The sequence below is a fragment of the Ovis canadensis genome, chromosome 3, assembly GCF_042477335.2.
Source record: "Ovis canadensis isolate MfBH-ARS-UI-01 breed Bighorn chromosome 3, ARS-UI_OviCan_v2, whole genome shotgun sequence".
Classification (NCBI taxonomy): Eukaryota; Metazoa; Chordata; class Mammalia; order Artiodactyla; family Bovidae; genus Ovis; species Ovis canadensis.
The window spans coordinates 63,643,319-63,670,470 of NC_091247.1; the positions used below are offsets into that span (position 1 = coordinate 63,643,319).

The following is a 27,152-nucleotide window of genomic DNA, read 5'->3' on the forward strand; positions in this document are numbered from 1 at the left end:
CCAGTCCTCATGTGGAGTTGGAGCTCCCGTGGGTCTTATAATAGTTTACCAGCTAATCCATCATACCTCCCACTTCTGTGCAAAACGTATTTGTGTGAACATGCATATGAGTGTGCATGTGCAATCTAAGCATAGCTTTCTTGAATTTCTCACTTCAGTACTTAACTATACATACGTCCATAAAGTGGGCTCTCAGCATTTGGCCACTGTGTTGTCTCATTGTTTGGGAAGAAGGCATGAGTGCCCAGTTGGAGGTGGGGCAAGGTAGGCTGGTAGAACTGTGGTTGGTGTCTCCATCTGATGTGTGGGGGAGAGAATGAGCCACAAGGCATTCTCTGCGAATGAGCCATGATATGGTCCACTGTACCATCAGTGCGGTGATGGGGGAAGTTTGAGGACCTCTCCAGGAGGTCTTGACCCTTCAGCAGCCTTTCAGTCAAATCCGTTTCAGAATGGAGAAGAGCTTGCTGCTGTCCCTCTATTTTTGACCAAAGCAGTGGTGTTAGATATAGATTTAAATCTGTATAGATGTATATCTTTGGGTAGATGTAGAAATAGATCCCTATGTATACTAAACAGATTTTGTGTGTGTGTGTGCGCTTGTGCATATGTGTGCACCTATGTGGGTATGTGAAAGGAGAGAGCCAGAGCAGAGGGTTGGAGAAAGAAAGCTGGGAAAGAAACACGAAAATGTGCAGTCTCATTCCCCCTTTTGAAAATGGGGATCTGGTAAGCAATATATATTTCTGAGAGAAGACAAAGCCATCTCTTGGGCAAAGGGGTTTTTCTGGGGAGACGTGGAATTGCTGTGTGACCTTAGGGAAATACTTGACTTCTCTGGGTTGAGCTCAGCCGAATGTTCACAAAGAGCAATGCTGATATTTATAGACTATGTTTGACTATCCCAAGTGAAAGACAGTCCTCTCACCTCAGAATAGCAAGCGTTGTTTCTCATATCTAGGTTGCTGGGACAGTTTCCTAGGAACCTAATATTCAGCAGCTTTATGACGTTGGATGCAGGGTTTTTCTTTGTAAACGATTCGATTGGGTTTCACTACTTTTCACATTATTTCCCAGGTCTAGAGTTTTTCTTATATTTTTCTCACAGGAAGAATCTTAAATGATCCTGATTATTTTTTCCCAGTTAACTCAAAGGCACCAAGGCTCAAGGCTTTCCCAGGACTGGTGTCTGGAGGCCAGTGACCAAGCTGAAGCCACAGGATGTCTGTAGAGGCCTAGGTGCCCACCGGGGTCAGCTGCCCACCGTGGCTGTTGAGGATCCTAGCTTTGGGATTCTTGCTGGGGTTATCTTGCTCTACCCTTGCTGGTTGCTGTGATTTGGGCTCATTCTGGGTTTGTGTGAATTCATCAGTCCAGCCTCTGGCATCCCCTACCCCACTGAATCCCACTGCAGTTCTTAAGGCGATTCCGAGGCCAGGGTTCCATTCCCCTCAGCTTCCTGCGTTCGTGTGAGATCTTCTTAGGAAATTGGGCTTTGGCCTTGAGACCAGTCCACTTGGGAACTGTGGCGGCAAAGGATAGTTGTTCTTCCAGGGCTGTCCCTTGTTGGTAGGGGTGGAGATGAGCAAATAATTTTTATGTTTCCTATTTTGATTTAAAATGCTGGTCTCTTTTTTTGGCCAAGTCTTGGGCAAATGCCACAGAGGGATTTTTTTTTTTTTTTTTGCTTGAACTTGAAATTTAGATGAACTTGATGAAATAAATGCAAATTTACACACACATGGTCATCACATCACCAGCACCCCCACTTCTGCAGCACATAATAGATTACTCCTAAATACTCCTAAATAAGGCTTCCTAAGTTTTGAGGTCTTGCTTTGCATGGTGATAAGGGCAGAAGACCTCAGCCCCATGTGCCTTTTGGCTTGAGTTGTTAACCTTTCCTTCCTTCCTCCTTCTTTTTTCTCCCCGTTCAAGGTCTTCCTTTTCTTAAGAAAAAAATGTGAGCCATGCTGGGAGTGTAGACTTGACCTCCACCTCACCAGGTGCATTTGCTGACCAGCACACACACACAAAAAAGGAAATAGTTTTTTGAAAGGGGAGGGGGTAGTTTCTGTTCCACAATCACTGCTATTTCAATGAAAAGCAACCTGGTTTATCTATAAAGTCTACTTCCCTTTCTGGTGAGGTGTGACTGTTTTGAACTCCTCTGCCAGGAGAGTAAAGGGAGGGGAGGTGAGGGAGGGGAGATGTGGAAAGGGGATGGAAAGGAGAGACAGAGGTGGAAAGGAGAAGAGAAAAGAGGGAGTGAGAAAGAGAGGAGTGACATGTGGGCTATTTTTAGCTGGACTTGAATGCAGATTTCATCAGGTTCTTTGGCTATGTGGAAACAGACTGTGTGGACAGTCACCTTGTCTGGAACTTCCTGCGAAGCGGCCGTGGTGACTGAATTTTCTGACACTGTCAGAGTTTGGACAACCCTGCCAGCTCCTGGGAGGGGAGCGCCACTGCTGTCACGGGCGCTTGAAGCCTCGAAAGCACACGCTGTCGATAGTGACCTGCATTTGCGGAAACTCTTAAGGGCTTTCTAATTACCGGAGGAGATCCAAATTAGAGGAAAGCTGTTCGACAAGCCCCCTCGCATGAGCTAAGTGTCACGGCGCAGATAATCATTACATCTAACAAGCTCCTGATTTTTAACAGAAGCTATGAGGTGAACTCGTTTATAATGGTTCTGTTTCAAGTGGGGGGGCGGGGAGGGTGGGAGGCGGGGAGAACCACCCTGGCCTGAAAAAGAAGAAGGAAAGAAGGAAGGGAATAAAGAAAGAACAAGAAGGGGAAAAGAAAATAGGGGGTAAAAAATAGGAAAACCAGGAGGAAAAAAAAATGAAGAGAGACTCTCATGCTAGTGCTTAGACTCTCCGCCTGGTTCTTGCCTTTGTCACTGGCTGGAGCAATCAGATACATCTTCTGTTTTAGATTTTCCTTACTGTAATCTATTTCTGTGAATATGCCAGCTCGTTCATTTGATGTTTCCCGGAGACAAGCCTCCTCTGTGAGTTATTTCTGACCATTGCAGCATTCCACAGGGTCTGAATTGTTGAAAGCAGTGACCCAAACCATAACAACTTGAATATTACAATCGAAACACGTGATGTAGACAGTGGTTGATTTGGGGCTGTATCTTGGATGGCCCTCATCTGTCCCCAGGGACTTGTCTGAGATCCCTTAGGGTCTGTCTGAGCCCAGACCTCCTGACCTTGTCCAGAGCTCCGTGCTCAGGGCAGTGGAATTTAAGTCCTGGTTTGAGGCGATTTAAACCAGCTTTCAAAGGCCTGAGTGGAGCCGATCTTTTGTGGACCTTTTTTTCTGGGTGTTCCCCCTGTCAAAACCGTTTCTCCACACGGGATACACATCAGAGGGGGAAAGGGCTGTAAACCTTGAGGGTTGGCCAACAAGGTTCAGGAAGCACAGTATCAAGAGCCGCACTTCTCTTATTCCAGTTGATTCTTCCCAAACTCCCCACACCATCCTTGCAGTTATTCATGGGAAATAAAATAATATAAATCACACTGCCTGCTTCTTTTCCAGTGGCTCACAGAGTAATCACAGGCTGAAGTGCAGGTTTTCTTGCTGTGCGTTGATCAGTAAATCAGATTTTGAGCATTTATCAGCAAAAGTTAGATTTAAGCAACGTTCCTGTAATGTTTGAAAGAAAGAAGATTTGTTCCGGTGGGGACTCTGCCAATCAGTGATCTTCCAGCTTGACTCTGCTATCAATTATTGTTGCAATTATTTGTCTAGTTGGATATTTAAAATGTCATCAGAAAGAGATGATTACATATTCCAGAAAGCGAGGCACTGTATAATCAGATGAACTGAATCCAGTTAAATGTAGTGTGGTACCAACCTGTCCTTCAAAGTGGAATTCTTGAGCTACCACCGAAGGCAGCAGCCTTCTGCCCGGTTTTCAGGAAGCTGATCTTAACCTTGGGACACAGCATGCTGCTGGGGTCGGGTGATACTCAATTATGGGAAACTTTCCAAGTCTGAAAATGGAATTGCTCCTTCAGATACACGAGAAGTGCATTTTGGGTTATCGCATTCAATTCATCTGCAAATCTATAAATAAGAAGTCCCTCTATTCTTCTTGCTTCCTGTGGATTTAAATGCCAAATCCTGATTTGTGGCAAAGTTGTCACATGTCCCTTTTCCCACTCTCTCTCTGCCTGGTGCCCAGGATCTAAGCGGTGGCAGTAGAAATTACAACTGTTTGGAAGCCAAGAAAAAGCTCCATTTCTCACTTTTCTCCAATTCCGGATATTCTCGGCCCTGCTCCATCCATCAGCCATCTCCCCACACACCTCCTCCACCACACACCCGCCTTCTGTCCACACCACCAACAGGAAACAAATACAGCTCCAATTTTTTTTTTTAAATGGAGGAAAAGAAACCACAACCTGAACAAATAACAAAAATACTCCCACCATACTGTCTACATAGAACGATCACAAATGTTCTGAATGTGTAGAAATCGCCCCTTAGGCCTGCCCCCTCTCTGGGCATCAAGAGTGCCCCTGAAGAATGAGATTCTAGATCCGAGAGTGTTATCCAAGCCGTCAGCCAGGAAATGTTAGTCCATCCCCATTATTAAAACCGAGTGTAGGTTCCGGAGATGTTTTCTGTATCTTGGTGGGTTTCATGAATTTGAGAATTTTTGCAGGACTTCCTAGTTCACGTCCCAGAAAGCATGCTGAACTCTTATGATTCCAGAACCCCATGGTGGTCAAAAGGCTTTCCCACCATAATATAAAATTTTGGGAATCTGCTAGAAAATCCATCTCTTCTGTGAGGCGGAAGTGGGGATGGGGAGAGACCCTTCAAAACAAAGGAGCCCTGGGTTGTGTGTGCTGGAGCATGTGGGAGAGAGAAAGAGGTAGGGAGTGGAGCTCCTAGAAAAATGACTTTAAAAACATCACATTTCATTGAAATGGAAAAAAGATATTGTCTCTGCTGCCATCACCTCCTGTCAGCTTTGTCCTCCTCCTTCACCACGTGTGCTCCGGCACCTTCATCTTGCCTGGCTTTCCCTGCCAGGCCTTGCAGCTTGGGGTGATCGGGATCAGCTGACCATGCTGCCCTGCCAGGGGGGGTAGAACTTGCTTTGAGCCTGGAAAGCAGGTTATATGCTTGTGGTGGGTGAGGTGGATGTGTGAAGACCACAAAGCAAGGGTGCCAAGGGCCGAATTTAGCTCTTGGGAGATGTAGAGGAGCCCTGGAGGTCTGAATGGTTTTGCTTTTCCTGGAATCCCTGCCTCATTTTTGTTTTCAGGGTGTATGTGTTTCTCTCTTGTTCTCCTGCACATCCCACAGGCAGGGGCTGGGCTTGGGCCTGAGGCTCCCGCTAGGCAGGGACATGCCAGTCATTTGGCTGGGAAGCCCGGGCCCCGCTGAGCACTCCAGGGCTTTGCACTCTCTTCCCTGCCCTCCACCGGGTGGTGCCAGGATCGAGGACAGTCGGGGGATGAGGCGTGGGCTGCTGCAGGCAGCCTCCTGCATCTGAGGCAGGGAGGCAGATGAGGTCATCCACACAGCCTTCCACGCACCTTCCAGGGCTAGCCTTATTTACCCTTTTAGTGGAGCAAAACCATGTGATCTAAAGAGGATTCCTTGAACTGAAGGGCTTTGCACTGTTCCCTCTCTCAGGGCAGAAAGATGGGGCTGTAGGTAGGGGATGAGAATAGAGGAAAGTGTAGGAGATTACTAAAAAAAAAAATTGAGATGATGAAGGAGAAGAAAGGCAGCCAGACTAGGTAATTGGGACCAATTCATCAGAAGGCTTAAGGAAATTTGACATCTATTGTAACTCTTCTAACTGTATAATTACGCAGCGTTTGGAAAGTGAATTATTAACTTGATTGTCCATAATGACCATTGAGTAAATATACAGTCACAGGTTGTCAACATTGTACAGTGAACTGATGGGCCAGCAGCCACTTTCAACTGGTTGTAATCATCTCCTGGGTCAAGGCTGACCTGGAGGCTCTGGGGTTAGTGAATCATTTACGGGAGAGACCTCAGGGACTCCAGGAAGGCAAGGTCCCCCTGGTCACTGCTGGGCCCTTGGCAGCTCCTTTCAGCCCAGGTCATTTAGAATTGCCCTTCAAGAAAAAAAGTCCCCTGAACAGCATATGATTTAAGAGTACTGATTGAAGGGATGGTGCTGGGTGAGGAGAGGTGGACAGTGCGCGATTGGGTCTCAGAAGGCTGAACTTTAGTTGGGACCAGAAGTGGTGGTCACATGAGCATCACATGAAGCCCTGGATCCATAGTGTAAGGCAGGAGGTCCTTTGCCGGCCCTGCCTTTGTCTAACCAGGGGCCTTGGTGCCCCCCGCCCCCTGAGCTGCAGTGCCCTGGCCCTAGGTGCGGGGTGGGGTGGGGGGTGGGGGTGTAATCTCCGTGGGGCCTCCTCCTGGGGAAGTCCGCAGCTCGCTCCACACTGGAGGAGCAGCGTGTCAGCCAAGAGCCGCAGGCCATAAATGCAAAGTATGGTTTAACAAAAGCAGCTTTTGAGTGAGAAAGCTGAGTGGAGTTGTCCCAACCTGTCAACTTCAAATTTCTTTCCTCCCCCATAAATCAAAAAACGGTTGGTGGAAGGGAGGGACAGAAGCGTTTCATTTTCAGATTTTGTAAGAAAATAAAATCAAATCAAAAGAACCTGTCCCACGCTGATACCTTACATGCCAGGTTTGAGCCTGAGGCAAATTTTTGTGGCCATGTAATAAGCCTCTTTAAAATGGTGACAGACCCTTGACTCTTTGCCTTGAATTACACTGATAAAAGACATTTTATTGCGTTAGAGCCGGGGCAGGAGTACAGGATGGTGCTTGCCTGGTCGGCCTCTTTGAAACCCCGTCAGCCCTGCTGTCCACACTCCCCACCGCCTGACAGGGCTGGAGTGTGATGGTGGCGGAGATCTGTGGGCCAGTGACAGAGGGGGCTTTTAGCCTGAGGGGCTTGTTAGGGAGAGGGGAGCGACTCCATTCCTAGTGGACCTGGGAGACCTTGACGTGGGTGGCTCCGGGTCGGTCTCACGTCTGGTGCTGTGTAGAAAAGAGTGTAACTGGGGCCTCATTTGCCAGGCAGTCTTAGATTCAAAACAAGAAATGATCCTGGGGACTCCCTTCTCATGTGGGGCCCCCTTGATGTCTGTGGAAACAGGAAAGGGGGTTGTGGCCCCAGTGCCCGGAGAGGCCAGGTGTCACAAGCTGAGTTCTCAAGCGGACCTGTCCAGTGGGTGGAGAGGGTGGTGTGTTCTTGGCTTGGGGAGCTTGGAGGAGTCTGATAACTTTGTGTGTTCGCTCGTTGAATCATCAGAATTAGCAAGCCCGAGAACAGCCGATGGTACCTCCCGAGTGACTGCAGATCATACACGTGGGCATCTTTTTTTATTCAAGAAATTCTTTCCAGGTTGGTCAGTGGGATAAATGCAGGATTTGAAATTGGGTAAAAAGCCAGGAAAATGAACTCTGAGGCCAAGAAAACAGGCCTCCAGTCGATAGGCTGTGTCTGCCTCTCCTTTGTTCTGTGGGGCTGTCAGAGAGGTTAGGACTGAGGCCAGGGCTTGGAGGAGGAAGGTGCTGAGCTACTGAGCCCAGGGGAGCAGAAGTCGGAGGAGCCTGTGGGCGGGCAGAGGCCTGTTTCTGAAACAAGGACTTGCTGCCGTGGGACAAGGCCTGGCCTCGAAGCCCCAGAACCCTCCTTGAGTCAATCTCACCTCAGGCGAGAGGGCAGCCTAGTTTTGTTCCTGAAGAAATGGCAGAGCCTGACCTGCTAGACCATTTTAAGCTTGTAGAGCTTTGAAGCCTTAAATTAGTTCTCATAATTTCCGAGCAGTTCTGTATTAACCATCGGACATAATAAGTTTTAATTCTGGAGAATGGCTAATTTTGGTGCTACAGATCTCTTGGCCAAGGTGTCACAGAGCATTAGGCCCTTACAGCATGTCTTTCCCCCACTTCCCTGGATGCTCACACCCCATTTCACTGTCCCAGGAAGGCAACACACTGCCTGTAAGTGGCTTTAAGACGAGCACCCAGACACTCAGCCAGCCTGGAGGGCTCTGGACTCAGTTCCAGCCCTGCCCTCACTACCTGAAGCAGGATGCCTGAGAGATCTTCCACCACCCGGGGAGGTGAAGATAACACTTTCCCTCACCCCACAGGCGTCCTGTGGGGTCAGAATGTGAGGAAGAAGGCTTTGGGGAAAAAATAAAGCCCTGCACAGAGGCCGAAACATACTTCCTTCTTTATTTTAGCCACACCTTGCGACATGCAGAACTTCTCCAACAAGGGATCAAACCCACACCTCCTCTGTGGACGCATGGAATCTGAACCCCTGGACTACCACGGAAGTCCCATGACATACTGTATTAAGAAGGACGAGGCTTGGAGGCTTGATCAGGCCTTCCTGGGGCCACCTGTGCTTCTGTGCCCTTTTTCTTTGAAGGTTGCACACATCAGACCTGGAAGATGAAACCAGAAAATCTCCCAGCTCTCTGGGCCTGCTCATATCCACCTACCATGCTTCTTTCCTCCAGCAGCATCGCTGCCTACATCCCACCCACATCCTCCTCCACACGGCCCAAGAACACCTGAAAATATCAGGGGCATTCCTATAAGTGCCAAGCTTGGTTTTCTTCAGCTTATTCTGGCATTTTCTTGAAACTGATGAAAATGGTTATGTGGAGGCATAAATTCTGTTTGTTGTGAGTTGACATAGATAAAAAAGGCTCGGGGTGGCCCCTTCAGAGGAATTTGGGAGTTGCATGTTCTGCTTGCTTTGATAGAGAAGTCCTTCTCTACCCTGGCTGGTGTTATCAGAATTAAACGTTTGCTGAGCAAATGGTCAGTCTCACTGGATCCACGTTTACAGCCCAAATGCCTTCCTTCCCTCAAGGGCTTCCCAGGTGGCGCTAGTGGTAAAGAACCCGCCTGCCGATGCAGGAGACCTTAGAGATTCTGGTTCAACCCCTGGGTTGGGAAGATCCCCTGGAGAAGGGCATGGCAACCCACTCCAGTATTTTTGCCCGGAGAATCCCATGGACAGAGGAGCCTGGCGGGCTACAGTCCATAGGGTCACAAAGAGTCGGACACGACTGAAGTGACTTAGCACAGCACCTCATGTGAAAATGCTTGTTCCTCCAGGCATCAAATCCTGGAGAGATGCAGGTGTAGCTTTCCAGGTGCTGGGGCTATGATTTTCCGGCCTTTTCTTCTTTTCTCTGTGGGGTGAGTGGGGTCTGTGAATACATGTGCGTGAGGCTGGACGATTAGGGCGAAAGAAACGCGTCTGGGACTTCAGTTTCTTCATTAATCACCCCTTCTTCTAACCAAAAAGGTACTGCTGTTGAGTCCCACTTTAGGAAAGTCCAGTACACACCAAATCTCATCAATGGAAACCGATAAATTAGAGGGTGATTTTTCACATTACAGAAAGATTGTTAACTTTTCAAAAGGTTTCGCCACAGGGTTCCTTTAAATAGTGAGCTCCCCCACTGAATTTAAAGTGTTTGTTTACAGATCATTAACTACTTGACAGAGAGGTTGGGGAGGGGGTGGAGGAAGAAGCACTTAAAAGGTAAAAGTGTTAGAAGCCCTGCCAATTTTCGATGAGCCTGGAAGGGTGATGAAACATCCCTGAAATTATGTCCGTTAGCAAATGTGATTCAGTTTACAGAAATTCAGTTTACACTTGGCTTTCCAGGAACCCTGCAAGTTGGCCGAGGCAGGGACTACAGGGCGCTGGGGCCTGGCTTCTCTGGTTGGGGTGGCTGGGAGAGGACTCTGGCTTCTCTCAGAGTCCTTTGTGTGCCCTCATGTACAATGGGTGCCAGGCTCTGGCATGAGGCCGATCTTTGCCACTGGCCTTCTGGCACGGGCAGTGAAGACCTTTCCCCTTGACATTTAGCCTGAGTTTGTGGGAAATTTCTTCCTGGTTCTCCCTGACCTTCAGTCTCTTTGGCTCAGGACCCACCTAGGTTTCCGGCTTGAAACTCAAGACAGGTAAGCTTTGAGAGACTGTGACCCCAGGAGACTGGAAACCACCACTAGGCCTACATTCTGAGTCGTAAGAATTAGCCTGGGGACCAGCTCACACTGGCCTCATCCTGCCAGGCCATAACAGGGCATAGTTCCATCCTGGCCACCTTCTAGGATGGGCTGTAGTAGGTGCCTTATTTGTGCCCTTGATCTGGTCCCAAGGAGACTCAAGACTCGCTTGGGAGAAAAAACTCATTCATCTACTCCAGTCCTCTTTTTCTAAAGATGAGAAAACTTAGGGCCAGTAAGGGGAGGTGCTTTACTCACATAGCTGGTGAATGGCAGAGTTGGGACTGAAGAACTTAAATTCCTGATTTTGTTTTAGCAGTCTCTATAGAGGAATGAGCCCCTAACATCCTACAGGAAGAAAGGAATCTGGATGGAGATTAAGGGGACCCATGAAGGAAGGAACCCGCCGGACAAGGCCTCTTTAAAAGTTGTTTCCCGATTCCCCCAAATAACCTGAAAAATAATCTTGGGTAGAGGCAAGTGCACACACACACGTGCATGCAAGCGTGCGTGCGCGTGCGCACACACACACACACACACACACACACACTCTCCCTCACACCCCACCACACACAAACAGATTCCTCCATATAAGGACTCAGCCGGAGTAGGGTTACCCCAGCCCTCCCCAGGGCTTTGAAGAGAAGAAACCAGGGAAATTTGGAGGGAAGGTCAAGCTGATGATTGAAGAGACACAGCAGTATAGGAAAATCGCCGCATTTCTTGCACAGTCGTTTGTTGAAAATGTGTCAGCAAGTACAAGCCCATCTGAAACTAGCAATGATACATCTGAAATAGATTATTTAAGCCGGGGAGGTGGTATTGCGAGGAAGAACATGGCTATCAGCACTTGTTTGGCTGACTCAGAGGAATAAAACACAGTGAATTCTGCCTTGGCAGACCACCCACCATTCATCAGGGGGAAAGACAATCAAGGTGGGGGGGACAGGGCAGGAGCAAAACAAGATGGATGAACTTTCATAGTTTCACCAGCATCCACATGGCTGCAACCATTATTGTAAGAAAATGTGATGTTTGAAAATAAGAAGCTGTGAAAGCTGACTCCTTCACAAAAGTCCTGAGGGTTTATTTATTTAGATGACCATATCCTCTCTTGTCAACTGAGTGGATTTGTCCATGATGTTTTGATTTAAATATATTACCTGTTGAGCCCGTTTGCTCTGTGTATATCTAGAGCTTTGCTTCTCTCTGGACATCCACACTTCCTTTTCTTTTACCTAGAAAGTCTTTCCTCTTGACTCTTCAGGTCTAGTCCCTAAATTACCTCTTCCCCAGAGCCACTGTCCTATCTTCCAAAATTCCTTTGAATTTCCATTGCAGTTTATCTGTACCTGTCTTGTGACACACTTTCTACTTTGGAGCATAGCGATTCCTTTCCAGGTCTATCTTCTCTACTAGATGGAATTTCCTGTAGGGAAGTCTGTGTCTGAGTTTTCTTTGTTTTGCCCACAGAGGTAGCCCATAGCTTTGGGCATTATATGCACTCAGTAAATAGTTGTTGAATGAATGTGTCAAAGAATGAATGAATGGAGTTTATACTGGGTACACACATTTTGCATAGTGAGGTACACAGTTAAACAAAGGGGGGAAAAAAAAAACTGTCGTATAAGATGATTGGTCTTTTTATGCAGCTGCCCTTCCAGTCTCCTCGAGAAGTTCCACCATTCTAAGGGAAGAGCTTAAAATGTAATAAAAATTTATCTAATTCACGATCAAGTGAAAATACTTTGGGCCTAGAGCCAAAGAATATTATTGGAATGAACTTTTTTCAACACCCTAAATTTAACCAGCTGGAATTCTTTTTTTAAGTACCATCCTATTCAACCTTTTGAAATGAAGGATTTGCCTTTTAGTGGGAAATCTGCATTTCAACACAAAGATGGAACAACACAATGTCTTTGGCTTACTTATTCTTCTGAAAAGCAAGCTCTTTTTTTTTTTTTGAATTATATGCTTTGGTTATGTTAAAGACACAGATTGCAGAAAATTCTGTTTAGGCCTGACAGATTGGTGGCTTGCATTTTTTCATTTTTATAGATAAAGGGGGCATGAAAGATGTCATCTTTTCTCCCCACTGATAGAGTGGATGCCTAGGGTGAGAACTCTTAACAGGTGAAATTAGTAACACGTTGTTTAGATAGCAAGGCTCTGAGATGATAGAATTGGTTTAAAAAGGTGGGGGGAAGAGTTTTTAAGTGAGTGAGTGATGAGATTAAAGTCACTGGTGAAGTATCTAGGAATACAAGGACCATGAACAAGTTTCAGCCAAGAAATTCTATCAAGTGATGTTTGTAGAATTCTTGTTTGCTTTCGATTGTACAGAGCATCACAAGTTGGTAAAATCTTAGCTAGTGAAAAAGCATAGTGATGGGAGATGTGCTCACATAAATGCTCGTTTCTAGAACAAAAGGGAATGCAATTTTGACAATATCAGAAGGTTAATTAAGAAGTCTGTGAGCAGTGATAAAGCTGGCACATTTTCAGTCAGACTGATACAGCTCAAGACACAGGTATTATAATATTGTATTATTCAAACTATAATATACATACTCTAGCAGGTCACATGGAGAAGGCAATGGCACCCCACTCCAGTACTCTTGTCTGGAAAATCCCATGGAGGAGCCTGGTGGGCTGCAGTCCATGGGGTCGCTGAGAGTTGGACACGACTCAGTGACTTCACTTTCACTTTTCACTTTCATGCATTGGAGAAGAAAATGGCAACCCACTCCAGTGTTCTTGCCTGGAGACTCCCAGGGACGGGGGAGCCTGGTGGGCTGCCATCTATGGGGTCGCACAGAGTCGGACACGACTGAAGCGACTTAGCAGCAGCAGCAGCAGCAACAGGTCACAGGATCTGAGAGGTGAGGGCTGGCATCTGTCCTAAACAGAGGGTCAGGAGATAGAAGGACATTTGATGGATTTGCTTCCAGTTAGATAAAGAAGCCTCTATCCTAGACTAGCTGCACTGTTGTTATTTTTGTGATTTAGATGCAGTAATATTACTACAGCTAGAATGAATTCATTCATGGAACTTTACAAACTTTCAGGATGCATTTTAAGTGTAATCTGTAATTTGGCTATTGGCAGGGGCAGTCGGACACGACTGAGCAACTTCACTTTCACTTTTCACTTTCATGCATTGGAGAAGGAAATGGCAACCCACTCCAGTGTTCTTGCCTAGAGAATCCCAAGGACGGCAGAGCCTGGTGGGCTGCCGTCTATGGGATCGCACAGAGTCGGACACAACTGAAGCGACTTAGCAGCAGCAGAGAAGAGACTTGAGAATGCTGGAGCTGGAAGGGACAGTTAGGGTCCTTTATTTTGGCCTATCACCAATAGAGAGATTCTTCCCCATTATAGTGGACTGTCATCCATTCTTTTCATGAAGACCCAAGGTGAGCGGGAGGTGACCCTTCCTCTTGGGGATAGCTCTACTCCTGTGCTTCGTCTTGTTAGGAAAACACGGAAATTACCTAGAAATGTGTGTTTAAGAAAAGAAATACATCGATGCACATATACACTTTAGCGAACAGCAAACATCCATACATGTCTGTACTTCTCTAGAGAGGCCTGGGTTCTCAAATCTTGACAAAGGTCGGCACCTGGAGCAGTCATGCAGTGCTTTGGGAATGTTGCCTTTTGCTTGGCTGTTTCTGCCCATTTGTACATCAGCAGGATTACTTGTTGATCGGTAGACAGTGATGTGGCTATATGACATACCCAGGGATTCGTTTTGGAAACAAATAGCAGGTCAGTAGTAAAGGAATCTTTGAGATGTTCTTGAGGAAACCTAGAACTTGATTTAATGATCTTCAATTCCAGGGACGTCCCACCCGGCTTATAGCGCTCTCTGTCAAAAGTTGGTCCTGACGCACATAGAAATGTAAAGTGACCCGTACATAACATTCAGCCAAAACCATTCCCAATTCAGTGCAGATTTTTAATGAGACCTGAAAAAAATAAGATTCATTATTTGTTATTCAGCCATAAGGAACCATTGCAACCTAATAATGCATAAGGTCCCTGGGGAAGGAAACGGCAACCCACTCCAGTATTCTTGCCTGGGAAATCCCACGGAGAGAGGAGCCCAGCAGGCTACATTCTATGGAGTCCCAAAGAGTCAGATATGACTTAGTGACTAAACAACAACAACAACAAGCAACAAATGCATAAGGCATTTCTGAGGCCCTAAATGGAAATGCTGGATCTGGAGAGACTTTTATGCAACAGAACAGGTTAAAGTGCCTTTCATCAGAGGAGTACAAGGCATATGAAAAGATTGATTCAGAAGAGGGCCACATATTTGCAAGTCCAGAAAGGGAAACAGGAGTCCAGTGCTGGCTACATTACACCGTGCAGCGTGCCACAGCTGCATTCACAAGCACTTCCCCTTTTGTGGAAGTAGTGAGCACATCATCTGCCTGACAAAAGCTGGTTTGGAAGTTATGCAAAGAGCGTTCCCTGTTTGAGTCTGGGCCTGTTCCTGGTCAATGAGGGAGGGTGGAACCTTGGACTCCACATGGAAGGATCCTTAGGAATTTCCCAAGCTTGCTTTGGTCCTGAAGCAGGTGAGTTCCAGACAACCTCAGAGCCAGTAGATCTCTGCCAGGAGAACATCAAAGCTTCCAGCTTCCATGCCTCCCCTTACCCTAAGACAGTGCTTATGAAACTGGATTGTGCATACGAATCCCTGGGAGTGCTTGCTAAACACAGGTTTTTGTATTCCACTCCGCCCTTCCCCGTCGACACAGTTTTTTATTTAGTAAGTCTAAGGAAGGGCCTGGGACTTCGCATTTACAAACAAGCTCCCAGGTGATGCTGATGCTGGGCTTGGGTTTGCACTTTGAGAACCACTGCCCTGAGAGGACCACCGAAGAAATAAAGGGAGCACAGGTAAACTGCCCACTTCCCTGCCGGCCGGCCAAGCCCCCCCCAGCCCCCCCCCGCCCCCGGGGAGAATGAAAATGTGGGTGGGAGGAGAAGAGGCCCTCAGTCAGGGGCAGCCTGGGGGGTGGGCAGAGCTGCTGGTTGAAGGTGATGCTTAGAAGCATAAATTGTGAGACTCGACTCTGCCTAAACCGTGATGAAATAATTGAAAGCATCATAGCAAAAAGTTAAGCCCTAGGGAGGCTATTAACAATTTAGCATTTCCAGTTCCTGTGGGGCTGTTGATTCTGCTTACCAAGGAGAATGTGTTTAGAGATGTGTTTGGTGGGAGAGGCTGCAGAATCAGTTGGGGATGCCCGTTGCCTTTGGTTCGTGGGGGAAGAGAAATGCAAGTATGAGTCTCTCTCACGAAGACAGTGTCAGGAGCGTGTTTGGCTCATAGGAACGGTTTAGTTTCTCTTCTACTGACTGATTCTCAGAGGGGAAGCAGAGGTAGAGGATGACAAGCGTGGAGGTGAGCCAAGAGGCACAGGAAGCAGATCAGGTGTTGTTTTCTAATTTTGAAACCAAGTCAGTTCATTCAGACTGTTTGAAAGGCCCACTCAACACCTCTGGGCTGGACTCTCCTCCAAGAGCGGTTATTCCTCCCAATGGTTCAAGAGAAAGAGATCCCTCCTCACTGGTACTTCTTGGGTAGTGCAGAACATGGTGGGAACCACAGGAGGGAAGGATGGATATCCCAGAAAAGAGCACTGAATGGACAGTCAGGAGACTAATTCTGATCTTCACTTTATGGTTAACCATCAATCTAGCTATGGGCCAGTCACTTCATTTCTCAAGGCCTCAGTTTCCCCATCTGCAAAATGAAGGCATTAGACATGATGATCTCTAAGGTTTTTTACAATTCAGAAACCAAAACCAAATCTTGGTACCAGGTACTCAGAGACTTTCCTTGGTGAGGCCTCACTTTGCCCTGTGGCCTAGTGCTGTGGGGAACAGGGCCAGGCTGCTACCCCCAGAAGCTTGGTTTGCTCTAGGCCAGTGGGTTAGTTGAGGAGTTTGCCAACAAGAGATGCATGCAGTTGGTTAGGCCTGGACAAGGTTAATGGTTCTCTGGTTTCTCACTGGAGATCTAGTCAAGGCACCAAAGGGTTGCTTCTCAGAGTCAGGGGCGGGGAATATGAAACGAGACTCTACCCCCATCTGAACATCCAAGTAGCTTGTTGTTGTCATGTTGGGATCATAGTACCCTGTTGTGTGGGTCTCCTAAGAAATGGATTTCAGTCTTGGTGACAAACAAATTTATTCAATAGCTGAGCCCAGAACAAGTGCAAAAATGCATTCTCAGATTTCTCATTGAAAAAAGCTATGACTAAATCTGTAGTTAATTTCAATAGTAGTCAATTCATGGAATGTGAGCAGCTGGATGAAGACATACTTGTTTTCTAAGTCCAGTCTTCAGCTTTTGCTGGTTCGTTGAGTGATATTTGTTTTTTTGGAGCGGGGTGTCAGGGAGGAGGACTTGCCTCTGTAGATGGTCCTAGGCAGCCTCCCTGGGCAGGCCCGGTAACAACAGATTTAAGAGCTTTCGCGAGCGCCATGCCATTGTTACCCACCAGGCTCCTCATGAAAGGGAACCCTGTGCTGGTTGCCGTGGCTGTTCTTGGCAGTGTGATCCATAGAAGGAGAACAGGACGTATTTTACACTTGAGACCTGCTATCCTAGAGTATAACAACAACACTTCTAAGTGCTCTTAATATTAAGCTAATGGAAAACATACTCTGTTTACTTACCATCAAAGTCTGTTTTTCTTCTCTGCTGCCTCCCCCAGTCATCTCAAACTCCAAGCAGCTAGAGCACACAGAGCGTCCCTGCTCCATCCCTCTCCTCCCTCTGTCTCAAGATTGACTTATCCATGCCTAGTTAGCTCAAGGTGGACTTGCAAAAGCTAGGAACTCACCATATAAACCATACAATCCCCAGGTTGCACAAACCCAATATTTCCTTTCTCACAAAAATCTCAGTGCTAGAAATGCTTGATTTATGGCTAGGTTTATGTTTATTAGTGTGAGCAGTCATTTTTCCTCACCAGGATGCAGCCCAGTGCAGTGGAATAGAGAAGGTGGGCCACTCTTTCTGGGTGCTGCTGTTTTTGGAATGCTGGTTGTCTCCTAGTCACTGAGTGGCAGGATTCCTTATCCTAAAGGTGAGGATTTGGCCAAATTACCTTAACCTCAGAAGTCTAGTCTTTACGTTGCTTTGTGCTATAAGAAGACATGTCTATATGGGGTACTTCATGGATAGAATTCCAAGTCCTGAGATCCCCACAGTTTCCCTATCATTGAAGGTGCTAAATACAGCAGGGGAAGTGCAGGACAGGGAAGGCAGAGTGGAACTCTATTCCAGAAGTAAAGAGTCACAAATCCACTCATTTTCTGTTAGCATATTGTTTTTTTGCTTGAGCTTGTCTATAAGTAAAGTAAATGTATGCGTGTAAACCAGCCTTGCAGATAACCTTGCCACGTTACCAGCCTGCCAATCATACTAGCAATTTCCTTTTGCTGTTCACACATCTCTTATTATAAGACAATAGTCAGACTAACGAACCAAAGAACACTCCCCCTCCTACCCCATACCTAAAACATCAACTCCCTTCTCTTTTGTCAAAAATAAACCAAAATTAAAAACAGAACTATGGGAAAGAAGTCACCACTGTTCATTTGATACAGGCCTTGGGCCTGTTCACTATCTGCAAGGCTGTTGTAATGATGTTAATCTATTTTAATGGAACTGAAATGTGATATCCTGTGGTTTACAGTGCACATTGTTTATAGCTTTCATGCTTGATTTTGGGTTTCTTTCACAGATAAACTTCTGCACTGGAGGGGCCTCTCCTCCCCCCGTTCTGCACACGGAGCTCTAATCCCCACGCCTGGGATGAGTGCAGAATATGCCCCGCAGGGTATTTGTAAGTTGAGCATTATTTTCTTCTACAAATGTCCATGTGTGTAGAGATGAGAGTTGTTGGAAATTACCCTTATGTTTTAAGTACTGAAAGGAGTTACTTCCAAAATACCTTGGCATCTGCATATGTGTATCCCATTACTCACTGGGCACCTGGCTCCCCCAGGTCATTCAGCCCCAGGGACTTTTTTCCTTCCCCCCTTTCTTTTTCTCCTTACTGAGGGCATGAGGCTGACAGCAGCTCCTCCCTGTTGGTCTCCTCCCCAGGGTCTTGTGTGGCTCCATGACTGGTGACTGCATAGGTCTGTTCAGGGCCCATTTTATCGCTGGGCATTCACCCTCATGGCCTCATTTAGAGGACTTTGAATTTACTCCATGACATGTGTCTTTAGCAGAGACCAGAACCAGAAAGGACTCAGTTCAGTGTTACTGTAGAGGTATCCTTATGCATATTATATATGCATGTGTTTTAAACATGGTATATTTTTATATATGCATGGTATACTACATATATAATTTCTACTTGTTTTTCTCCTAGATTCAGAGAAAAATACACAGCATTGTTGCTAAAATTCAAAGATACCACTCCCCACCCCCGCCATCACTATCACTGTCCAGTTATTGGTTCAAGCCAACTTTTATGGTGGGGACCTTCTTATGAAATTTAGATTTGTATGTTTATAAAAATGTTTCTGAAAGATGTTGTTTTAAAAGGTAATACAGTTTCATTCTGTCTGTTGGAATACATAGTATGAGTCACGCATGGCTAAAAAGTCTGATGGGGAGGGGGTGAGGGCCTGGTGCTTGATTCGATCCCAAACACAAAAAAGTAGGCTCAAGAAGAAAAGAAATGTGACGTCTAATTTTTATTTAAGGAAACCATCTTTATTTTGAAAGTAAATGAAAAAAATCAAGAGCCAGGAGTTGGGCCTTCAAGGTGGCTGGTTTTCAGATGGGCGGTCAACTAGACCCAGTCTTCTTATGAATGGTGTCTGCAGGGCAGGGCCTACAGCCCGAGATCAAGCTGGAAGCTGGTTGTTTATTTTTATTAACTCCTAGGTAATTCTAGCTAACAAAGAGTTATTGTATGAAATTTCACAAGCCCTGAGGTCCTGAGGGCTGGGTGGTGCAGGGGTTAAAAGCACCTCTTCCCCGCCGCCCCCCCACCCCCCTCCACCTGCCCCAACCTAGCTGGGCTGAAGCCTGGGTTAGGTCACTGATTGCAGAGAGCTCAGGGGGTTGGACTCGAGGCATCAAGTGCCTACGTGCTGACTGGGTGGGGAGAGCTCTCCTCGTTTTGCTGGGGGTGCCTCCCTGGGGCCTGTCCTTGGCTGTGGGAACAGAGCCTTTGGAGGGAAGGGAGGAGAAGAGAGTGGGGCATAGAGGGGAGGGTGGAGTGGGGGCCCAAAGGCTGCTGCCTGGGAAACAGGCACCTTCTCTCTGGGTTCATCCTCCTGAGGGCAGGGAGTTTGATCTGAGGGGATGGGAAACTAGGAATCTTCTAGTTTGATGGGGCCCATACTGGCAGGGCCAGTTTAGGAGTGACCAGAATGAGGTATGTGGGAGTGGGTCGTAGGGATCCACAAAGTCCTTGGGTAGAACTGATCCGCACCCCACTGGCTTCCTTAACCTTCTGCCCTAGGCTCTCAGAGCATTTAGCACTTAGGCTGTGGCCTCCTGGCTGTGTGGACCATGGTCCAGGGCCTTAAAATCACCCACTCTTGCTTTCCTCTAACCAGGGTCTCCCCTTGGCCTGAGAAGGCCCAGATCCTGGATTCCAGTCTTTTCTTCAAAAGCCCTTGTGGATGTGTAATGTGCGGTTAGTCATCATGTTAGGTAACTAGTCAAGCCTAGGAATAAAGAAGACTCACATTCATGTTGGACATGATAGTTTACAGAGAGCTTTTATATACATTTGTCATTCGAGCCTCACAATTCTTTAAGGTACTGTTTTTACACTCATTTTACAGATAGGGGCTTCCCTGGTGATCAGAGGGTAAAGGAATCTGCGTGTAATGCAGGAGACCCAGGTTCCATCCCTGGGTTGGGAAGATACCCTGGAGAAGGGAATGCCAACCCACTCCAGTATTCTTGCCTGGGAAATCCCATTGACAGAGGAGCCTGGCGGGCTACAGTCCTTAGCCATAGAGTCAGACACGACTGAGCGACTAACACTACAGATAGGAAACCTAAGACCTGAAGAAATTAAATGATTGTCCTAGAGCCACCAGCCAGTAAGTAGTAGAGCCAGAGTCCCTCATCAGAATTTGCTCTTCTAAATTATAACTCCTGAACATTGGTGACAAACTGGAAATGGGGTCATTCCTTCCTATACAATAAAATGAAATAAAGTAAAAGCTGTAGGTGAGCTAATAGCTGATTTTAACCGTTTTGATGCCTCAGAGTTCCTCTGCTCGAGGCCAGATCTCCGTTTATTGCTCTAATCAAAACAATCCCCCTGAATGCCCAATGAGGCTCTCAAATTGAGAAGTTGATTTTCATCAGAGTAAATGAAGAATATTATTATATTTTACACATCAATAAATCAATGTAGCCCTAATTTTGCCACGCAGGAAATCAATTCTGGTCTTTCTAAACCATCAAAGATGTTATGAACAAAGTAATTTCACAAATTATGGCAAGTAACACATTTATTGATGACTGCAGTTTAGGAATTTAGAGTCTGTGAGCACTGTAATATAATATGGTGCACTGGCATGAGCCGAGTGAAATACAGATTATATGGTGAGACTGTGATGCATCATTCGCTATTAGTGGACTGGTAATAATTACTAGTTTCAAAGCAGCTCTTTCCATGTAATCTTTAGTCTCAATCGTAACAGCCCTTCTCATTGACATTACGATTACACTAGCTGCCCTCATGATCTAGAATATCTAGTTGATGGGAATACTAAAATGAGGTAGTGAAAACTGTATGTTGTGTGCTCATTATAAGAGAAAATGCCATTTTCTCTGACCTGATGTATGAGAGAGAGGGGAGGGTAAAAGCCCAGTGTTAACATACTGTAGCATGATCACATAACTGGCTCTGAAAACAAAATTTGAGAAAGCTCAGGGCAGCAAAATAAAATGGACTTTCCCCATTTAAGCCTTTTCAAAAGGACCCAGATGAGATCCTTAATGGAGTGCTATAGATTTTGGAATTTATTCATGGTGCCTGCAAAACCAGCACTGCTAATTATAGGTCCAGTCCTGGGTTTCAATAGAATATTATAAGGTAAAATACTATTTAAAGGCATTGGTAGTGATGAAAGTGTTAAGGACTTGCTTCAGCTGACAAATCTCCTTTTTACTTACCCAATTCAGATTGTCAGGCTAAATGTATGATAATAACACAGAGTCCTAGAGAGTCAAAGGAGAAAGCCACAGAGGGTCACGGGAGTTGGAACCAGATAGTTTTTTTCCTGCCTATTTAGGACCCAAGTCATTGTTCAACAACAACAAAAAATTTATGAAAATAGTCTCAATGATGCTTTTTATTTCTCTTTGAAGCGAGGAGGCAAACAAAAATAGACAGATAATGTGATACTAATGTCAGCATTTTCTTTCAAAATCTTTCTGCCTTTTTTTTTTTTCCCCTTCCACATTAGGCAAATGTTTGAAACCTAATTTTGGTATCTTATCATCTAATCTTGTTAAAGAGATTTACGCAGGAGTGGGATATATTGAGTGAGAATATAAATGCATTGTAAAGTAAATTACAAGGTCAGGGCCGGGAGTCCACTATTCAGACAAGTGCTTGAGTGAGTCTGGCTTGTTTTGGAATATGAGTGTTTGGGGCTCCTGAGAAGATGCTGCCAGCTTCTCTTTCTGATTGGCTAAATGGAGGAATCATAACTGATTAATTCCTCATTCCCACTCTTTTAACTCCATGGTGAATTTTTCCCTTTTTCAAAAGTTAACTGACAAATACTATCTGTGGCCTTAACGAATGCCTCTTAAAAAGGGCATGTGTGCTAAGTCTCTTCAGTGGTGTCCGACTCTTTGTGACCCTATGGACTGTAGCCGCCAAGCTCCTCTGTTCATGGGATTCTCCAGGCACGAATACTGGAGTGGGTCACTGTGCCCTCCTCCAGGGGATCTTCCCAGCCCTTAAAAGGGGAGACCTAAGAATATTTCCCGCTTGTGTTTTAAGCGTCTTTTTTTGAAATTCCTGGGGAGTTACTGATGTTTCTCATCCTAGCCCGCTAGCCACCGGCCTCTGTGCCCTTTTGTGCCCTTTCAAACGCTGAGATGACTGGTAAACTGTTAGTGACTCCCTTGATTTATATGTTTTTTTAATTTAGCTAGCTCCAAAAAAGAATGATTGGGAAGTCAAGCTGGCCCCTTCTTTGCCACGGCGGCATTTCCCACTCTCGGGTTCTTTTCAGCGAGAGGGAAATAATGTGACTTAAGCAGGGCCCCTCTCCAGACGGCTTGGCGACTGGCCAGAGAGTTGACTAGCTGAACTGTATCTTTCTGTTTCTTTCTCAACTGGAGCTGAGGCTCAGCCGAGGGCGCAGGATGTTGTATAATTTGGTTCACGTTGTTAGCCTCTCAAAATAATGAGGAGGAGGCCAGTGTAGCATTTCTCAGCCTGCTGCCCGTCATGGTGCTGGCTGCTTTAACTGTTCTTCAATTCGGATGCCGTGTCTGCTTAAGTTGGCACCAGACACTCCTCCTAACTTCTCTAGACTTGCATTTGTTTGACTTGGGGGGACAACTCCTGAAGATTTGATACGGCCCATTGGTTAAGTCTGAATTAAATTTCTCTTTTGAGATTTTTTTGCAGCATCCCTTGAGATAAACATGGGAATCCCCATGAGGTGTTATGGAACCAGAATTAGGACTCACTGCCCCTCACACAAGCTGGGATGTGAGATGTTACTAGTCTCTCTTCCACGTAATTATTTCACAAGGACCTTCTCATGTTTAACAATATTAACAACTAGTGTGTTTTAGGCAAAGATTAAAAGCATTTCTAGGGCCATAGAGAATTGTAATGAGTTAACCTTCTCTTTTTTGATATCTCCATGAAATGATTGCCTATTTAGAAAGTTTACCTGCCACCCAGGGGGTTTTAGGAAGCAGGAGAGTTTCCTTTAGGTCACCTTGTCCAAGTCCCTCGCTTCATGGAGGAGGAAACAGAAACACAGAGATGAAATGGTTTGCCCCAGAAAACGCAGCTGGTGAAAGATTGGAAATTCGGAAGATAGTTGTTGAACTTCCCTAGAATGTAGGGATCCTCATCCTTGAGCTTGGATTGGTCTAGATTTTTCTGCTTTAAAGACTGGATTTAAAATGCTTAGCACCGAGTCACCATGGCAGGAAGACTCCTTTGACAGACATTTGTTGGGCACCAATCCCCAGATGTAGCAGCCCATTCTAGGCACAGGGGATAGGATCAGCGAGGGCTTAGGCCTTGGGGTTGACAGCTGGGGGAAGGGAAGGCTGGAGGTAGAACATAAATAAGCAATTGCTGATGCCCTCCTCGGTGATTAAACATTGATGTTGGTGTTGTATTATTTTGCAGGTAAAGATGAGCCCAGCAGCTACACATGTACAACTTGCAAACAGCCATTCACCAGTGCATGGTTTCTCTTGCAACACGCACAGAACACTCATGGATTAAGAATCTACTTAGAAAGCGAACACGGAAGTCCCCTGACCCCGCGGGTTGGTATCCCTTCAGGACTAGGTGCAGAATGTCCTTCCCAGCCACCTCTCCATGGGATTCATATTGCAGACAATAACCCCTTTAACCTGCTAAGAATACCAGGATCAGTATCCAGAGAGGCTTCCGGCCTGGCAGAAGGGCGCTTTCCACCCACTCCCCCCCTGTTTAGTCCACCACCGAGACATCACTTGGACCCCCACCGCATAGAGCGCCTGGGGGCGGAAGAGATGGCCCTGGCCACCCATCACCCGAGTGCCTTTGACAGGGTGCTGCGGTTGAATCCAATGGCTATGGAGCCTCCCGCCATGGATTTCTCTAGGAGACTTAGAGAGCTGGCAGGGAACACGTCTAGCCCACCGCTGTCCCCCGGCCGGCCCAGCCCTATGCAAAGGTTACTGCAACCATTCCAGCCAGGTAGCAAGCCGCCCTTCCTGGCGACGCCCCCCCTCCCTCCTCTGCAATCCGCCCCTCCTCCCTCCCAGCCCCCGGTCAAGTCCAAGTCGTGTGAGTTCTGCGGCAAGACGTTCAAATTTCAGAGCAACCTGGTGGTGCACCGGCGCAGCCACACGGGCGAGAAGCCCTACAAGTGCAACCTGTGCGACCACGCGTGCACGCAGGCCAGCAAGCTGAAGCGCCACATGAAGACGCACATGCACAAGTCGTCCCCCATGACGGTCAAGTCGGACGACGGCCTCTCCACCGCCAGCTCCCCGGAACCGGGCACCAGCGACCTGGTGGGCAGCGCCAGCAGCGCGCTCAAGTCCGTGGTGGCCAAGTTCAAGAGCGAGAACGACCCCAACCTGATCCCGGAGAACGGGGACGAGGAGGACGAGGAGGACGACGAGGAAGAGGAGGAAGAGGAGGAAGAGGAGGAGGAGGAGCTGACGGAGAGCGAGAGGGTGGACTACGGCTTCGGGCTGAGCCTGGAGGCAGCGCGCCACCATGAGAACAGCTCGCGGGGCGCGGTGGTGGGCGTGGGCGACGAGGGCCGCCCCCTGCCGGACGTCATGCAGGGCATGGTGCTCAGCTCCATGCAGCACTTCAGCGAGGCCTTCCACCAGGTCCTGGGCGAGAAGCATAAGCGCGGCCACCTGGCCGAGGCCGAGGGCCACAGGGACACTTGCGACGAAGACTCGGTGGCCGGCGAGTCGGACCGCATAGACGATGGCACTGTTAACGGCCGCGGCTGCTCCCCGGGTGAGTCGGCCTCGGGGGGTCTGTCCAAAAAGCTGCTGCTGGGCAGCCCCAGCTCGCTGAGCCCCTTCTCCAAGCGCATCAAGCTCGAGAAGGAGTTCGACCTGCCTCCCGCCGCGATGCCCAACACGGAGAACGTGTACTCGCAGTGGCTAGCCGGCTACGCAGCCTCCAGGCAGCTCAAAGATCCCTTCCTGAGCTTCGGAGACTCCAGACAATCGCCTTTCGCCTCCTCGTCGGAGCACTCCTCGGAGAACGGGAGCTTGCGCTTCTCCACGCCGCCCGGGGAGCTGGACGGAGGGATCTCGGGGCGCAGCGGCACGGGAAGTGGAGGGAGCACGCCCCATATTAGTGGTCCGGGCCCGGGCAGGCCCAGCTCAAAAGAGGGCAGACGCAGCGACACTTGTGAGTACTGTGGGAAAGTCTTCAAGAACTGTAGCAATCTCACTGTCCACAGGAGAAGCCACACGGGCGAAAGGCCTTATAAATGCGAGCTGTGCAACTATGCCTGTGCCCAGAGTAGCAAGCTCACCAGGCACATGAAAACGCATGGCCAGGTGGGGAAGGACGTTTACAAATGTGAAATTTGTAAGATGCCTTTTAGCGTGTACAGTACTCTGGAGAAACACATGAAAAAATGGCACAGTGATCGAGTGTTGAATAATGATATAAAAACTGAATAGAGGTATATGAATATCCCCTCCCTCACTCCCGCCTGCCACCTCCTTTTTTCACCATTCCCCGCCCCCCCTTCCCCATCGCCCTCCAGCCCCACAACCTGTAGGATTTTTTTCTAGTCCCATGTGATTTAAACAAACAAACAAACAGAAGTAACGGAAGCTAAGAAAATGAGAGTGCTTGTCACCAGCACACCTGTTTTTTTTTTCTTTTTCTTTTTCTTTTTTTCTTTTTCTTTTTTTCCTTTATGTTCTCACCGTTTGAATGCATGATCTGTATGGGGCAATACTATTGCATTTTACGCAAACTTTGAGCCTTTCTCTTGTGCAATAATTTACATGTTGTGTATGTTTTTTTTGTTTTTTTTCTTTTTTAAACTTAGACAGCATGTATGGTATGTTACGGCTATTTTAAATTGTCCCCGATTCGTTGCTGAGAAAACACCGTTGCTGTTTCCAGTTCCGTTCTGAGAGAAAAAGAGAGAGAGAGAGAAAAAGACCATGCTGCATACATTCTGTAATACATATCATGTACAGTTATCTTTTATAACGTGAGGAGGAAAAACAGTCTTTGGATTAACCCTCTATAGACAGAATAGATGGCACTGAAAGAAAATCTCTACACGGTAAATGTCTGTCTCTAAAGGGTTAAATATTATCAATTGGAGAGGAAGAAAAGGCCTTTAATTGACAAACTAACAGAAAAAAAGTTTATTCTATCATTTGGTTTTAAAATATGAGTGCCTTGGATCTATTACAACCACGTTGATGGTTCTTTCTACTTGTTATAAACTTGTAGCTTAAATCAGCATTGGGTGAGGTAATAAACCTTAGGACCTAGAGTATAATTCTATATTGTATTTCTCACAACAATGGCTACCTAAAAATATGACCCGTTGTCCTAGTTAATCATCATTTTCCCTTTCGTTTAATCTTGTAAGCAAAACTGATTATACCAGTATAAAAGCTATTTTGCTCCTGGTGAGAGCTTAAAAGAAATGGGCTCTTTTGCCCAAAGTTTTATTTTTTTTAACTGATGATTAAATTGAATGTGCAACGTGCAAAGGCCCAGAAACATGATTAAATACATTAGTAAGGAAGTCATTTTATGAAGATAACTTGTTTTAAATAATGTCTTTTGAAGAAAAATTCTGGCGTCAGAAGAAATAGATCCAGACCTACTTGGTTGTCAAATGGACAATCGAACAATAAATGTTAGGACCTCGAATAGCATGTTAAAAAGAAGAGACTGACGATAAGGTTTGACAGAGGGTAACAGAGGGGGAAAAATATGTGATTTATTAGCACAACATGGTACTCTTTGCCATTTTAAACTAGAACAGGTGTATAAGCTAATATTGATACAATGATGATTAACTATGAATTCTTAAGACTTGTGTTTAAATGTGACATTCTTAAAAAAGAAGAAAAAGAATTTTAAGAGTAGCAGGATATATGTCTGTGCTCCCTAAAAGTTGTACTTCATTTCTTTTCCATACACTGTGTGCTATTTGTGTTAACATGGAAGAGGATTCATTGTTTTTATTTTATTTTTTTAATTTTTTCTTTTCTTTTCTTTTTTTTATTAAGCTAGCATCTGCCCGAGTTGGTGTTCAAATAGCACTTGACTCTGCCTGTAATATCTGTATCTTTTCTCTAA

The 27,152-nt window shown here is 46.4% G+C and overlaps 1 protein-coding gene across 17 annotated transcripts in view; it reads left to right on the forward strand.

Moving 5' to 3' along the window:
- The window catches only part of BCL11A (BCL11 transcription factor A), a 100,297-nt gene that overhangs the window by 66,559 nt on the left and 6,586 nt on the right, over window positions 1-27,152 (forward strand). For 3 of the 17 annotated variants that reach the window (XM_069580442.1, XM_069580443.1, XM_069580439.1), the window contains exons 3-4: window positions 17,847-17,948; window positions 23,478-23,620. In XM_069580442.1, coding sequence (XP_069436543.1) covers window positions 17,847-17,948; window positions 23,478-23,620 — 245 coding nt within the window. Of the gene's footprint in view, window positions 1-17,096; window positions 17,187-17,846; window positions 17,949-23,477; window positions 25,501-27,152 lie in introns of those variants that run through there. The other 14 variants (XM_069580444.1, XM_069580445.1, XM_069580441.2 and 11 more) reach the window with 8 other exon arrangements.